Source organism: Gymnogyps californianus, chromosome 16 (assembly GCF_018139145.2).
Source record: "Gymnogyps californianus isolate 813 chromosome 16, ASM1813914v2, whole genome shotgun sequence".
Lineage (NCBI taxonomy): Eukaryota > Metazoa > Chordata > Aves > Accipitriformes > Cathartidae > Gymnogyps > Gymnogyps californianus.
The window spans coordinates 3,671,041-3,686,781 of NC_059486.1; the positions used below are offsets into that span (position 1 = coordinate 3,671,041).

The window sequence follows — 15,741 nt, forward strand, 5'->3', positions numbered from 1 at the left end:
CCAGAATGCAGAGCAGCGAGGCTACTGCAGATCAGGCGAGGCATGTGTTGAGAAACAAGGAAGCTGGTATGGGCTAAGCAGAGCAATCGTAATACTGCCCACACACAAAACCATCTTTTATAGTTGTTTGTAGCACCTAGGGCTGGGCACAGCTAATTTTGGAAGCCACACAGTTCCCAGAGGGGCTGGTACTTTGCTGAGAGACACAAGACAAGGAGTCAGGGTTGAGTCAAAGGTGGAGAGTGTGATTTATCACAGTGCTGAGCGGATAGAAAAATGAGAAATAAGAGCAGCAGCAGGCAGGAGTCCCAGCTGTGATTCAGGCCTCTGTATCAACAACTCTCGCCTGAGCCGAGCATCAGCGATGCTGGACAGGGTGAATCTGGAGCTAGGAAACAACTGAACATTTCCCCCGCTGCATTTTATTCAGCCTTGGTGTTTGCTCCACACAAGCACCAGCCTCCTCCAGGAAAAGCAGCCCACAGCAGTAATGGAGCATCTTTTGCTCTCGTGCTGGACTGCACAGCTCTGGTAGAACAAGAGGCCAGGGCAGTAGTAAAGCGTCAAACGAGAGTGAGAACTGCAATATGAAATCCAAGCAACCCATTTATACTCATTTATATTTTAACCAACATTGTCCTTGTGGTGTAAATAGCGAGGAAGTGCCAGTTCTGACCTCCTGATGGCCTGGAAGCCCTCAGTGACAACCTGGGCCAGTGTGGGACAGGAAAGCGTGTGACTGATGCGATGGGCTCTGGTTCTGCCCGTTGATTCCTTGGAGCCTGAACACAGCAGCGCGGGTAAACTGGCCACCCCTGGCCATACAAGCCACTGTCAACTTGTTTTTCAGATAAAATCTCTCTTCATTTTAAGAGGCTTCATCTTTCAAGTACTCCAGCACTCCAGTATTGCACTTTGTGTCCTGCTTGTGGGTCCAGCAGTTACCCCAGTTGCTGATGACTCGCCTTACTGGATCTGACTCATCCACCTGCTGCCAGGGAACAGGGCTCTCGCTTTTGTGTCAATCCTTAACCCTCTTGTCTCCATCTAGTGTCCAAATCACGCTTCAGTTTCTCTCCCAGCCCACTGAGAGGCCTGCAGGCTTAACAGCTTGCATGTCACTGTGCCGACATCCAAATTAAGCTGAACAGGCTCAGATCCACATCAGCACCCCCAACGCCTCCTCTGAGAAGGCCCTAATTGCTTTCATGTCCCTACAGTTTTTACCCAGGTGGAGAAGAGCTGCTGGACTGCTGCAATGCAAAGCGTAGGGAAAGACCTGAAAGCTTGCTGCTAATCATAAGAATCCTCACCTTCTCAGGTTTTTAATAACGTCAGGTTATTCTTGCTTCCTATCTGCCAGGGCAGCTGGAGCGCCGAGCCCCAGAACCGCTGGCTCCCCTAACCCTCCTCCTCCTCTGCGTGGCTCACCAGTGCAGTGGGCAAGGCATAAATCATTGCCGAGTGCCACCAAAACTACCTGTCCTCAGCCTTCTGCAGGCGGACACGGCCTGTCTCTTCCCACGCTCCCAGCAGCTCACAGCTTATTAGCTGGGTTACGGCACCACGGATATAACCTGCTTCTCAGCAAAGCTCTCGGCTCAAGCTCAGCCCCACCCAAACCACACAGAGGTGGCCTTTTCTTCAGAGCGGTGGCACAGCGGGCTCTGACCTGTGCGTGCAGTACTCGGTCAGAGTCCCCATCAGCGGACGGAGGCTGTTTGCAACGTAGGGAAGCTGGGGGGGAGGTTCAAAGGAGCATGAAGGTATTTGGACCTGACACCTCTTGAAAAGTCCCATCATTTCCTTTTTCGGTCCCTTTGGGAAGGCTCAGTTCAGCAGCCAGGGGCGATTCTACCCAGATTTGGGATAGGTAAAAGGATCCCTCTGTAGGGATGTGCAGGGAAAACCTGCTGAAGGCCCTGAAGCTTGCAGTAACTGCGTCTGCTGTCTTGGCAGGCTGAGCGAGAGGCACTTCACGCTGTCTGCACCAAGGGAAAGGCTTGGCCCTGAAGGAGAAACACACTGTGCTTACCTACTCTTCCCGGACTGAGGAGGAGCGCTGAATGCGGCAGGAGAATGAGCGGGATGGGAGGGAGACGGCCACGACCTGCGCTGCCACCCACATCCAGAAAAGCTGCTTGTTCCAGACACTCCTCACGTCAAAGACAAAGGGAGAGGGCAAGAAGGCCAAGAAATAAGCACAAAATCCATCCTCTGTCCTCCGTTCTTCCCTCCCAGCAAGGCTGCTTGCTCCCCTGGGGCTCAGCTCTCCCAGATGACAAGCATTAACTGAGATAGCACTTACAGTAAGGCCTGAGCCTGCCAGGGCTGGCTGTCAGAGACAGAGGACATCAGAGCAGTGGCATGAATACATGTCCCACCATTTTAGGTTGAGCTCTGTTGCCTTTCAAAAGCAAGAATAACCTTTCTTGCCAACGGGACTGGACCAGGAGTGCAGGCTCCTGGCTGGCCTTCCTAGCTTCAGCACCCTTCATGTGCTGGAGTGGGTCAAGGCCCAATCCTGCTGCTGCTCAAGGTGGCAATAAAATAATTTCTGGGGGCAGAATGATGCCCTTAACCTGGCTCAGTTTGTCCTTGGGTGAATTTGAGAAAATATTTCCCTTTGCGTGGGAGGGAGTTACCAAACTCCCAGCGACTTCTCTGCGTTCCCTGACTTCAGCGGCTCGTCACTGCAGCCTCCCTTCCCACGGGAGCAGTGACACCGGCTGCAAACCCCAAGTCACCTGGCCCATGTCCTTTATCTGCCTCCCTACCTGTGTTCCTACAGACCGAGTGGCTCTTTCCCACCTCAGGAATGGAAATGGAGGACCTGCTTTGCTCAGACAGTCTTTGGAGATCAGATCTCCTTGAGCTGAGCCCAGATCGCACAGCAGCGTCCTGCAGACCAGACATGAGGCCCCAGCGGATTTGCCTTGGATCATCTATTTGGTGACGAGCATGGCGTTGCTGTGAGAGCACCTCACAACCCTCAGTACAAACCATGGGATTACATGTCCGGTCAACACATCCTCATCACCAGAAGCTGCCGAAATCCCTGCGGCAGATCCTTCTCTGTCACAAACCCCACCCAGCTCGGGGCATCCCACCACCAGCAGGACGCAGGGCGATGCCATTCCTCACCTCTGTGCTTGTCCTCCCTTCTCCTTCCTTGCCAAAGGAGACCGTTAAAGCATCAATGAAACGGAGCAAGGCCAGCAGAGAGCCACCAAAACGGTCAGGGCTGGAGCACACGTCCTGTGCGCAGAGGCTGAGGGAATGGGGCTTGTTCAGCCTGGAGAAGGGAAGGTTTCGGGGGGCCTCAAGAGCAGCCTCCCAGTACCTGCGAAGAGGAGGTGACCGTGAGGACTGAGCCAAGCTTTGTGCTCAGGTGCAGAACAGAATGAGAGAACAGACACAATCTGAAACCAGAAAGGCTCCCGACTGGATATAAAAGGAAACTTTTCACCCCAAGGACAGTCAAGCAGTGGGAGGGGGTGCCAGAGAGGTTGTGCAGCCTCTGTCCTTGAGGGTTTCCACCACCTGACTGGATAAAGCCCTGAGCAGCCTTGCCTGAGCCCCCAGCTCACCTGCCTCGAGCAGGAGGTTGGAATAGAGATCTCCTGCAGTCCCGTCAAGCACGCGCAATCCCATGATTGTAAGCAACAGGCAGGACGAAGCAGGACTCCTCTCTCCCCAGAAGCAGTCATCAGAGGTCCCCGTCAGGGCCCTCAGACCTTAACTGCCCTCGCCTGGGACCTCCACCCTGGCGGCACCCTCTGCTCCCTGCTCTGGGAGCTCAGGCCCGGCCTGTCCCTCCCAAGCTAGGCTGTAGGTGTACCTGTGCCTGGTCCTGCTCCTGGACGGGCCCTGGACCTACGCTGTAGGCAGTCCTGTCTCCTGCTGTTCCGACTTCCCGGCAGGACTTCCTGGACAGAAGGAAGCTGACTCGTTACCACACCTCATCTGACGACCACCGGACAGTCAACGGAAGCTGCTGTTACCACCAAGGCCGTCCCGCTCTGCTGCTGTGGGACTGCGCCCTGCTCAGGGAGGTCACTGCCCCGTCGGCGTTGCCATCACCCTTGGCTCCTGGCTCGTCCTCCAGCACGGAGCAGCCCCGTCCTTCGTTTCCAGCCACAGAAAGGCCCAGGGTCCTCGCAGACTCGGTCACCGGGAGGTCTCGGGTAGGCTAAGGCTGTATTTACGTCCAGAGGGACGTCTGGTTTCACTTCCAGGGAGGCCTGGCTTTGCAGCCCCCCACTGCCATGGAGCTCCTGGCCAAAGGAGGTCCGGACACGCTTTTTGACCGACCCCTCATCAGAGGGCCTCGGGGGGTCGCAGGGGCCGTCGGAGGGCTCTGGTTTTTACACCTTTCTGTCTTGGGGTGGTCTGAAGCCAGGCAGAACCCGTCTGAGGGGGTGTTCAGCCGGCTGAGAGACTGGGAACGTCCTCTGCCGGGAGCACCCCGGCCGTCGGAGCAAGAATCGCTCTCGGGACGCTTCCAGACGCAGGAGTTGCCCTTACGGCCCACCTCAAAGCCTGCTGTTGCCGGAGAAGCAGGGGCTCGCGGGTGGACGGCTCTCAAGGGTGTCTCCCTGGAGCGGGGGGAGAGGCCGGGCTGGTTTCGGGGGGCAGGCGGAGGGCTCCAGAGCAGCGGATGGAGCTTGGCTACATCTTCCTTCCTCATCCATGGAGCTGCCCAGGCCGGACCCTCGGGCTTGGCACCAAAGAGGGACTCGTCGCAGAAGGACGGAGTGTGACTTCTCAACCTTCACGGCACAGCAAGGAGAGAAAGCCATGTGTTTATTAAAGCGGGCAACGGCAGCACGGAGACCCGGCCGCTGCGTGGCGGGGGAGCTCACGGGGCGGGGGGGGGGGGGGGGGGGGGGGGGGGGGGGGCAAACCCTCGCCGGTCAGTGGAGGGAGGTTGAGCTTCGCCCCAGACCCTCCCGGGGGCCAGCCGAGCCCAGCCCGGCCCCCCTAGCCCGGGCTGGGGGAACCGAGGGGCGCTGCCGGACCGCCCTCCCCAGGATGCTGCTCGCAGGGGCCGGTACCGTAGGGCGCCCCGGGAACACCGACGCTTAGTGAGCCCCGAAAACCCGGGGCAGCGGGCCGGGGGCTGCGGGCCGGGCCGAGGAGGGCTGGCGGGAGCGCCCCGTGCCGCCGCTCACCTGCACTTACTCCTCGGCCGGGGGCCGGGGCCGCCGCCGCCACCGGGATCGGCCGCCGCCGCCGCCGCCCAGGGAGGCGCGAAGCCGGGCGGCGCCGGGCGGGCCCCCGCGGGGCTGCCGAAGAGCGACTCGTCCACAAAGGACGCCCGTGCCCGGCGGACGCCCCGGCCCCGGCCCCGGCCCCGGCCCCCCGCGGCAGCTGGGGAGCGGGAGCGGAGCGGCCTCCCGGGGCCGGCCCCGCCGCCCGCATGGCCGCTCACAGCCCGGGGCGGGGATGGGGCCGGCCCCGCCCCTTCCGCCCCCGCCCACCACCACGTGCTTCCGCCGCCGCCGCTACCGACATGGCGCCGCCGCGCACCCGCCGCCAGCCCCGGGGAGCGCCGGTAGGGGCGGGGGGGGGCGGCGGGAGGGAGGGGGGCGGGACCAGGGAGGGTCTCGAGGGCGGTGTCACGGGCGCACCCGGTTCCGGTGTCTCCTGTGCCCGGTACCGGTGTCCCCGGTCCCCACGTGCCGGTGTCCCCTGTGCCGGTACCGGTGTCCCCGGTCCCCATGCGCCACTGTCCCCTGTGCCCGGTGCTGGCATCCTCGGTACCGGTGTCCCCGGTGCCCATGTCCCCCGTACCAGTATCCCCAGTCCCCGTGTGCTGCTGTGCCTGGTACCGGTGTCCCCACTCACCAGCGTCCCCGGTGCTGGTGTCACCAGTCCCTACGCGCTGCTGTCCCCAAAACCAGTGTCCCCAGTCCCCATGGGCCATAATCCCCATGTGCTGGTGTCCCCAGTACTGGTGTCCCTGCCCGCCAGGCCGTCAGCGCAGAGCTGCAGTGCCCTGGCACCGTGTCCCCCCGCTGTCCCCAGGTCCCTGCACCCCCGCTGCCCGCCTTCCCCGCCGCCGAGGAGGACAATGGCGCCGACGACGCCGAGCCGGACACGCGGGCCATGGTGCGGGCCCAGAACCAGAAGAAGAAGAAATCCGGTGGCTTCCAGTCCATGGGTGCGTGCGGGGTGGGGGACAGCCATCCCCGGGATGGGGACCGTCCCCTCCTGCCCGCGCCCCCTCACCCGTGCCCGTCCCCGCAGGCCTCAGCTACCCCGTCTTCAAGGGCATCATGAAGAAGGGCTACAAGGTGCCCACCCCCATCCAGAGGAAGGTGAGCGCGGGGGGCGGCGGGACCCCCGTCCCAGGGGTGGTGGCGGTGGGACGGTGACGGTGACGGCGGGGCGGTGTCTCGCAGAGCATCCCCGCCATCCTGCGCGGCCGGGACGTGGTGGCGATGGCGCGGACGGGCAGCGGGAAGACGGCCTGCTTCCTCATCCCCATGTTCGAGCGGCTGAAGGCGCCCAGCCAGGCCGGGGCGCGCGCCCTCGTCCTCTCGCCCACCCGCGAGCTGGCCCTGCAGACCCTGAAGTTCACCAAGGAGGTACGGGGGGACAACGGGGACAACGGGGGCGAGTGGGGACAACGGGGGCAGAGGGGTTTGGTTTTAACGCCCCCCTGACATGTTTCTTTCTCACCCCGCAGCTGGGCAAGTTCACCGGCTTGAAGACAGCCCTGATCCTGGGAGGAGACAAGTAAGCCGTCCCCACGTCCCCACCGGTCCCCGCTTCCCTAAAGCCTCCCCAAAACCCGGTGAGGGGCTGAGCTGCCTCGTGCCGCTCGGCGCCGCCCCAGCCTCTCCCCCCTCTCGCAGGATGGAGGACCAGTTCGCTGCCCTGCACGAGAACCCCGACATGTGAGTGGGGGCACGGGGAGGGGACCTGGTGGGGAAATGGCCCCCGAGAGCCACCCGCTGTCTGGGGACATCGCTGGTGCTTACAGCCACTGTGCCCGAGGGACGTGTCCTGGTGTTCCCTTGGAGCAGCTTCCCGTGCTCCCTATGGGGGACGAGGGGGTCTCTATCAGGTGTTCTTTGGGTCGGATTTGGGACCTGCACCCAGGGTGGTGTGGGGACGCCATCCCCCCCGGCCGGTCCCATCACCAGCTCTGTCCCCGCAGAATCATCGCCACCCCCGGGCGCCTGGTGCACGTGGCGGTGGAGATGAAACTGAAGCTGCACACCGTGGAGTACGTGGTGTTCGACGAGGCCGACAGGTCAGTGGGGTGCAGGGGGGGTCCCCGGGGGTGGAAGCGTCCCCGCATGTGGGGTGAGCGATGGTGGGAGTGAGGTGCCCTGGGGGGTGGCAGGGCTGGGCACGGAGGGACCGAACAGGCGCTGCCATGTCCCGTGTCCCCTCCCCTGCAGGCTCTTCGAGATGGGCTTCGCCGAGCAGCTCCAGGAGATCATCGCCCGGCTCCCGGACTGCCACCAGACCGTCCTCTTCTCCGCCACGCTGCCCAAGCTGCTCGTTGAGTTTGCCCGGGCCGGTGAGGAGCACGGGGCAGACGGCGGCTGGGGGGCTGGAACTGGGGGGAGCCTGGGGACGGGGACACGGCACGGTCCCACAGCTGGGCTGGGCCCGGGACTGGAAAAACTGAGCTGGGTCAAGGCTGGGCCAAGCGGGTGTCCCCAAGCCAAGGGGTGGGGCTGGTCCCAGTAGCGCATCCCACGTGTGACCCATGTCCCACGTGTCACCACTTCCCACAGGTCTCACCGAGCCGATGCTGATCCGTCTGGATGTGGAGTCCAAGCTCAGTGAGCAGCTCAAAGTGAGAGGGGCCGGGGGGGGGCTTGAGACGGGCTTTGTGCCCCCTGCAAGCCACCCTGCGGTGGCTGCAGGCTCGCAAGGAGGGGACAAGGGGTGGCGGTGTCTGGCGTGGGGACGCAGAGGGGCTGAGCTCTGCCCTCCCTTTGCAGCTGGCTTTCTTCCACGTGCGCGGGGATGACAAACCAGCCGTGCTGCTCCACCTGCTCCGGAACGTGGTGAAGCCCCAGGACCAGACGGTCGTCTTTGTGGCCACCAAGCACCACACGGAGTATCTCAAGGAGGCAAGTGGCATTTGGGGGTGCCCAGCATGTACCCCTGTTAAAGGGCAGGCTGCTGGGGGTGCCTAGGACCCCTTTCCAGACCGACGTGGGGTCTGCATCTGTGGGCACGTCCCTGCTGGAGTCTCTGTCTCTGTTCCGCTGGCTTGAGGGAGAAATCCCAGCCTATGTGATTGTGGAGGTGCTGCATCCACCTACCCCTCGGAGAGAGGGGGGAGCGCAGTGGGATTTGGGGGTCTGGGTGAGCACCCTGGGGTCTCAGGGCCTTGGGAGCTGGGGGGCCCTGTCTCTTGGCTAAGGGTGCATGCCCAGCTGGGATCTGATCTCTCTTCCCCCCTCCCCAGCTGCTGACGGCCCAGGGCATCCGCTGCACACACATCTACAGCTCGCTGGACCAGACTGCCCGCAAGATCAACATCGCCAAGTTCGCCCAGGGCAAGTGCCCGGTGCTGTTGGTCACCGACGTGGCCGCCCGCGGGCTCGACATCCCCATGCTGGACAACGTCATCAACTATAGCTTCCCCGCCAAGGCCAAGCTGTTCCTACATCGTGTCGGTGGGTGTGCCGGTGCCCCGCGCAGGGGTCCTTGCAACCTGGGGGTCCCTCAGGGTGACAGAGAGGGCGTGAGTGGGCTGTCCCTTGTCCCCTGTTATTCCCATCCCTGTGCCCTGCTGGGCTGGCACTGATGCCCCTGACTTGGTGGTGATACCTTTGGGGCAGGAGGTCGGCGTTTCGTGACATCAGGAGACAGGCCGGGGACGAAGTGGTGTCAGGAATGTCCCTGATCTCCCAGCTGGACTGTGGGGGCTCCTGGGGGCAGGGCTGTGCCTTCCCTTTAGGATGGCAACCGTGGTGGGCTCCCCTTTGCCCCCTTTCCCAGTGACCCACAGCCCCTTGCCAGCCATGCCCACCTGGTAAATGTCATGTGCGTGGGCTCCCAGGGACACCAGTGGGTCCCTGCCCAGCTCGGGGCAGGTTGGGCTGGCACTGGGTCTGGTTTCCCACTCTCCTCCTCCCCTTGCCAGGTCGTGTGGCCCGAGCTGGCCGGAGCGGCACTGCCTACTCGCTGGTGGCTCCCGATGAGATGCCTATGTCTTTGACCTCCACCTCTTCCTGGGGCGCCCGCTCGTCCTCGCCGGTGCCCAGGAGATGCCCGCTGGTAAGGCAGACCTGGTTGCAGGCATCGGGGTGGCTGCATGTCCAAGCTGGGACACTGGCCACGTGGCTGCTGTGGTTTTATTCTTGGCCAGTGCTGGAGTTTGTGGTCTTGTGGTTGGCATTCGTGCAGAGGGGCGATATGCTCTCATTAATGGGGTGGACCTGGGGAAAATGGGGTGCTGGGGGCTCCAACACACCCTGTGTGTTGGGGATGCTGATGTAACACCACCAAGCTCCCCGTGGCTGTTAGCTCTGCTTTGTTAAATCCTGGATCGCTGCCGTGCCCGCTGCAACAATCCCAGGGTGGGTGCCAGCGAGGTGACACCGTGTCCCCCGGGCTGCAGATGCCGGGGGGGTCCTGGGCCGTGTCCCTCAGAGCCTGGTGGACGATGAGGAGTGCCTGCTGCTGACGGACCACGAGGGCTCGCTGGAGGTGCGGAGCCTGCGCCGCGTCGCCGACAATGCCCACAAGCAGTACCTGCGGTCCCGGCCCGGCCCCTCGCCCGAGTCCATCAAGAGGGCGAAGGACCTGGACGTGTCCCAGCTGGGCATCCACCCGCTCTTCAGTGAGTGCCTCGGGGGTGCCGAGGGAGGGGACCCCGTCCCCCTCACCAAGGAGCTGATCTGTGCCCCTCTCTCTGCCTACATTCCCCAGGCGCTCGCTTCGAAGACACCGAGCTGGAGAGGCTGAAGTTCGTGGACAGCATTAAAACCTACAAGTCCAAGGCGGTGAGTTGAGACCAGTCCTCAGGCACGGGGCAGCTGGGTTGGGGTGGGAGGGAAGGTCTGTGCGGCCAGCCGTGCGGCTCACCGGGGCTTGTGCTCCCGCCCCGGGAGCAGACCATCTTCGAGATCAACGCCACATCCCGGACGCTGGCCAGCACTGTGATGCGGTCGAAGCGGCGCCACGACCATGCCCTCATCGAGAAGTACCAGCGTGGGCAGCAGGAGAAGCAGGCAGAGGCTCTCAAAGGGCAGGGGCTGTGCCCGGCCCCCCCCAGGCCTGAGGAGGGAGAGGGAGAAGGAGAAGGAGAGGAGGAAGACCTCCAGGTAATGGGGCATGGACGAGGAGTTTGCCGTGGCCACCGGAGCGGCGGGTGCTCCAGCACCAGGGCCCCCGGGCTGTGCCAGGGCTCGGGGGCCAGTGGAGTGACTGGTGGGGACACACGGCTCCTCCAGCCCGGCCACTGTCCCCTTCCAGGACGTGTTCTCCACCGTGGTGGGCCAGAAGCGAAAACGGGGCCGAGGGGGAGAAGACGGCACCAGGAAAAAGCCGCAGCGGCCAGTGCAGCGGGACGAGGACTTCTACATCCCGTACCGGCCCAAGGACTTTGAGAGCGAGAGGGGGTGAGTCCGGGAGGGCTCCCGCTGCCGTCCTGCCGTGGCCTGCGCAGGGGGCTGCTCTCATCACCCACCCTTTGCAGGCTGAGCGTGGGCGGCGAGGGCAGCCCCTTCGAGCAGCAGGCAGCCGGAGCCGTCCTGGATCTCATGGGTGACGAAAACCACAACCTCAACAAGAGCAAGCAGCTGCTGAAGTGGTGAGTGGGGTCTGGCCATGGGCTGGGGGAGGAATCCGGGCTGGGGGTCCCACCACCTGGGCCCACCGCCCTCCCCTCTCTCACAGGGACCGCAAGAAGAAGCGGTTTGTGGGGCAGACGGGCCAGGAGGACAAGAAGAAGGTGCGGACAGAGAGCGGGCGCTACATCAGCAGCTCCTACAAGAACAACCTGTATCCTGCCTGCGGGCGCTGCTGCCTGCCTGTGCCGTGGCGAGGGCTGGGGGCGAGGGGGAGCGGGGCTGGACCCACCAGCAGCCATGCGGCATTGTGCCCTGCTCCCGGGGATCCATCCCGCGCCGGGGCAGTGGCCTGGGGAGGGAGGCTGGTCAGAGTCCATGATGGGTCGAGCACTGGGGAGTCAAGCGACGGGGAGTCACCGCACGTTCCCTTAACCCACCCCGGCCCAGCTATGAAAAATGGAAGCAGAAGTACAAGGTTGACGAGCGGGACGAGGATGAGGAAGACGAACGAGGCAGGGAGCAGTTCAGAGGGAAGCACAGGCGCGGGCACGGTGAGTACCTGGAGCAAGCGACAGAGCCCCACATCGTCCCCCCGCTGCCTCGCTCTGGCCTCTGAGCTGAGCTTGGCTGTGTCCCCCCCCGCAGGGCCTGGGCAGCCCCCCGCCCGGGGCAGGGTGCGCTCGGAGCTGAAGAACAAGCAGCAGATCCTGAAACAGCGCAAGAAGGTGGCCAAGCAGCGCTTCCTGCAGAGCGGGGGGCTGAAGCGCCTGAAGGCCAGGAACCGGCAGCGGGTGCAGGAGCTGCGGCAGATGGCCTTCGGGCGCCGGGTGGGGGCCGCCAAGAAGGGCAAGCTGCGGAAGAGGGTGTAGGGGAGGGGGCCGTGCCCCAGCAGCTTCCCCCCACGCCTGGGCTGGGTGCCGGGGAAGGAGACATTAAATACTTGGCTGGTTTTGCATCCTGACTCCTCTTTGTCCTTCCCATGAGCATCGTGCCTGGGGTAATTCCTCCCCCCTTGGGCCACCCCCAGGCGCAGTCCTAAAACAACCAGGTGCTGCGGGTCCACGGCTGGGTTGTATTTTGACAGGAGGCACCTGCGATACCCCGCAGCCTGAGCACGAGCGGCAACTCCCCCTTCCTCCACGGCAGCCGGGTCCTGCTGCCTGGGGTGCCCCTTGCAGGAGGGTACCCCAGGGGGTCGGGCTCTGCCCTGGGGTGCTGGCCCCTGCCTCAATGCGGTGCCATCCCGCTGTGCCTGTGCCACTGCCATCTGCGTCACCTCTCGTCGTGGGGGTTCCTAGACTTGTCAGGGAGCGACCTCCATCCCCAGGGGGTTTCCGGGGGTCCTGCGGCTCCATGCTGGCCATGGCAGCCTCTCCCCAGCCCCAGGAGCAGGCAGTTGTCCGCGGGGGCTATTCCTGGCTCAGAGGCTCCCTGGCACCCCCGCGGCGCAGCGGGCGCATGCTGGTGGCAACAGGCAAGCGTGGGGGACACGGCCCCCGCTGCCTGGGGCACAGCTCGGCACAGATGGCAGCCAGGTCCTGCATGCAGAGCAGCACCTACAGAGATTGGGACCTTGATGCCACAGCCATCCGGGGACGTGAATGTCCCTGCGTTCCCCCCAGCCCTGCACGCAGGCGAGAGGGCTGTGCTCACCGTGTCCAGTTGGGCCTCGGTGTCCTCCAGGGCCACGTCTGCGGGGACCTTGAGCCACGTGGTGACGAGCTGGAAGAGGTTTAGCACTGCCAGCTTGATCTGCCCCAGCAGCAGGGTCTTCTGGGTGGCCGTGCTCTGGATGTGGGCCCAGGAGGATTCCTGGGGGACAGAGCAACAGAGAGCCTTAAGGGCCCCTGCCAGCCACTGCCCTGTGTCCCCTGCCGCCCCCCCCCCCCCCCCCCCCCCCCCCCCCCCCCCCCCCCCGGCCGGGACAGGGGGACCCAGGAGTCCTGTCAGTGTATCCTCCCATGCACAGTTGCTGATGATGCTTTCTGGGCACATGGGGACCCCCAGCTCAGCCCAGGGGGTGCAGCCTGGCTTCCCACCACCACGTTGGGCATCTCCCCTCTGCAGCACGCTCGGGGTCCATACTGCTGCCCCTCTTCCCTGGAGGGGGTCCTTGGGCACCCCATGTCCCCCCTTACCCACTGGAGCACGTCGTGGCGGGCGGCTTCCAGGCGTGCGTGGAGCTGGGCCAGCTCGTCGTTGGTGCGCAGGAGCTTGCTGCCGGCCTCCTTGCGGTATTGCTGGAGCTGTGCCCAGCCCTGGGCCAGCCGCTCCTGCCCCGCTGCTGCTTGTTGCACCAGGGCTGCCCGTGCCCCCCCAGTGCCCCAAAATGGGCCAGCATGGCCGGGATGTCCTGGAACTGGGCGGCGGGAGGGAGCTGAGAGGCTGCGGGGGCAGAGGGGCTGCTGCCCTAGACGGGGCTGACACCCCATAAGGGGCTTGGGGACATGCAGGGTGGCATCGCAAGATGGGACCCCCGCGCTCACCTGCCCCATCCTGGCCAGGACGCCCCGCAGGTAGTCGCCGAAGCTGCGGAGGCTCCGCAGGCGCCGGGCCAGGCGCTCCCTCTGCCGCAGCAGCCCCGCGAGCTCCTGGCGCAGGCGGGCGGCCTCGGCACCCTGCGCCGCCACCCGTACCCGCTCCTTGTCTGCCCGCTGCAGCGCCCGCTCCTGCCTCGCTGCTGAAGCCTGCGGCATGGGGACGGGGTCAGCGGGGCCCCGACGGCCAGCCCAGCCCCGGCCCCCGCCCTGGCACCTTGAGGAAGGCGTCGAATTTGAGGACAACATCCCGGAGCTGCTCTTCCCTCTGGCCCAGCTGCTGCCGGCGCTGCGCCAGGCGCTCCATCCTCTGCCGAAACTCCTGCGGGACTGCCGGGTGCTGAGAGCATCGCCCCACGCCGGTGCACCCGAGACGGGGACGGGCGCTAGCCCGTGAACGGCTGGGGATGCGCCCGCTGGCTGCTCGTCTCTCATGACACACCGTAGCCGGGGCTGCAGCCCCCGGGGAGGGGGCACATGGCGGGGCTGGGGGCCACCCTTACCTCCCGCTGGCTCTGCAGCGCCTGCTCCACCTCCGCCACCTCCCGCCTCTTCAGCAGCAAGCGTATGGAGGGCAGCAGAGTGGCAGCGTCCCACGTCGGCACCGTCCTGCCATGGGTCGCGTGGAGCTCATCGTGGCCGGGTGGGGAGAGCCCGGGCAGGGACACCCGCTACTGTGGCATGGCCGGGGCCCCCCAGGGACGACCGCTGCCTGCCGGGGCTCAGCGCAGGGGGACTGGCCCGCTCTCCCCTCACCCACCCTCCCTCCTGCCCATCCCTCCCACCTCAGCCTCCCTCCGCTCAGAGCCCCCCAGCGCCACCGTAGCATCCCAGGGAAGGACAAGTCATGGCACAACCTCAGCTTTCTGGTTAGACCCCGGGGAATGCCCCTGCCTCCCCCCAGCCCACAGCGGGGCAACAGGCTCGGCAGCTCCCTGTTTTCAAGGGTGGCAGCAGGAGCTCTGCTCCCGGGGGGGACCCGTGTGAAAGCCACCCAGGAGTGTGTTGGGCAGCACGTGGGCACCCAAGTGTCCTGGCATCTCTGGATGGGGTGCAGGCGGAGATGGAGCCCTGATACTTACCAGGATGCCCTCTCCTCCCTGGGTACCCCAGCTGGGGACACACCACAGCCCCTGCCTGGGGACCCAGCACCCACCCAGTGACACCCACCCTGGCAGTGGCACCCTGGGGACCCAACGATGGGAACATAAACAGACCAGCGGGGACGCAGGATGTGCTGGCCCCGCTGCCCAGCCCTTGCTTGCCTGCAGCCAGCAGCACCCGCCACGGAGCTGGGCAGGCAGCTGCCGGTCCCCGCAGGGAGGATGGGGGGGATCTCACTCACGGCAGCCGCAGCTTGTCCCGGAAAGCCACGCGTAAATACTCCTCCAGGTCGAAGGCCATCTCGCCGGTGCCTCCTCCTCGCCGAGGTGTCGGCACAGAGGAGCTGGGACAGCACAGAGGAGCTGGGACGCGGGGCAGCCGAGATGGCGGCAGCACAACACTGTTGCCAGGGGCAGCTGGAGGCTCCCGCAGCTCCCTGGGATTTTCCCAGCATGGCTCTGAGCATCGCCTGCGAGGGCAGGGTGCTGGGCACAGGGACTGCACTACGGCTCCTCGGGAACAGCTTGCAGGTCGGTCCCACTCGCAGCCCTCTAACCACGCTCCGTCCTCCCACCTGCACCCCAGCCCCCCCAGCCCTCAGACCCCGCTCCAGCCCCTCAGAAACCTCTGTTCAGGCTCCACACCGCTTCGCAGACCACCGCGCACAACCGGACCCCAACCACTGCCCCGCCAAGTGCTCGGGTCCCCCCTCCCGTACCTCCTCAGCTCCCCTCCGTCTCACATCGTTCTTATCCACATCCCAGGGAGGGCCGAGACCCTGCTGCTTCACCCACAGTGTGTGTGCGGCTCCTCTCCACGTGCCCTGGGAGCGCTTCTCTTCCCCTCCATGCGCCCTCAGGTCCCCTCCATTCCCCCCACGTGCCGTCAGGTCCCCTTCGTTCCCCCCGTGTGTCTGCTCATGTCCCCCCATTACCCTCCACACACAGATCCCTTCTGCACTCCCTTCTCCATCACCCTCTGTGCACTCTCTCCTACCACTCCCCGCTTACGCAGTTGATTCCTGTTCCCCTCCAGCACACTCAGAGCCCTCCACTCCCCTCCAACCTCTGCTCCACCCCATCCTGCTCTGTTTGGCCATTCCCATCCGATCCCCTCCCTCACGCTCCATGCACACTCAGATCCCCCTGCTCCCCTCTGAACACACGGCTCCTCTCCGTTGCCCGTGGTGTGCCTTTTCAGTCCCTCCCTTTCCCCCTGCAGGGTGCTCAGACTTGACCTGTCCCTCCATCCCCTCCTGCACGCTCTGGCCCCTCTGTTACCCACCCTTGTTCCCCTCCACGGCTGCCCTGATCCCCTCCCTGTGGATC

The 15,741-nt window shown here is 64.7% G+C and overlaps 3 protein-coding genes across 3 annotated transcripts; 1 reads left to right on the top strand and 2 right to left on the bottom strand.

Annotated features, from left to right (window-relative positions):
• Window positions 1–513: 513 nt before the first annotated feature.
• RITA1 (RBPJ interacting and tubulin associated 1) lies at window positions 514–5,517 on the bottom strand. Its single transcript, XM_050906879.1, has 6 exons — window positions 5,484–5,517; window positions 5,175–5,373; window positions 3,842–4,772; window positions 3,145–3,343; window positions 2,111–2,156; window positions 514–2,009 (listed from the first exon to the last, which is right to left on the bottom strand). The coding sequence occupies exons 1-3, from the start codon at window positions 5,515–5,517 to the stop codon at window positions 4,229–4,231; spliced, it is 777 nt and encodes a 258-aa protein (XP_050762836.1). The 3' UTR covers window positions 514–2,009; window positions 2,111–2,156; window positions 3,145–3,343; window positions 3,842–4,228.
• On the top strand, window positions 5,516–11,714 carry DDX54 (DEAD-box helicase 54). Its single transcript, XM_050906501.1, is given in 21 exon segments — window positions 5,516–5,557; window positions 6,031–6,166; window positions 6,253–6,323; window positions 6,408–6,593; window positions 6,695–6,744; window positions 6,864–6,905; window positions 7,169–7,264; window positions 7,416–7,537; window positions 7,758–7,819; window positions 7,968–8,099; window positions 8,441–8,651; window positions 9,122–9,181; window positions 9,184–9,255; window positions 9,599–9,820; window positions 9,910–9,983; window positions 10,095–10,304; window positions 10,456–10,601; window positions 10,679–10,792; window positions 10,879–10,983; window positions 11,220–11,323; window positions 11,418–11,714. Coding segments are annotated over 21 exon segments (2,481 nt in total). The 3' UTR covers window positions 11,642–11,714.
• Window positions 11,715–12,181: 467 nt separating this feature from the next.
• Window positions 12,182–14,713, bottom strand: CFAP73 (cilia and flagella associated protein 73). The gene is given in 8 exon segments (XM_050906880.1): window positions 12,182–12,328; window positions 12,426–12,584; window positions 12,911–13,089; window positions 13,092–13,131; window positions 13,259–13,459; window positions 13,527–13,631; window positions 13,813–13,918; window positions 14,655–14,713. Coding segments are annotated over 8 exon segments (996 nt in total).
• Window positions 14,714–15,741: the final 1,028 nt, after the last annotated feature.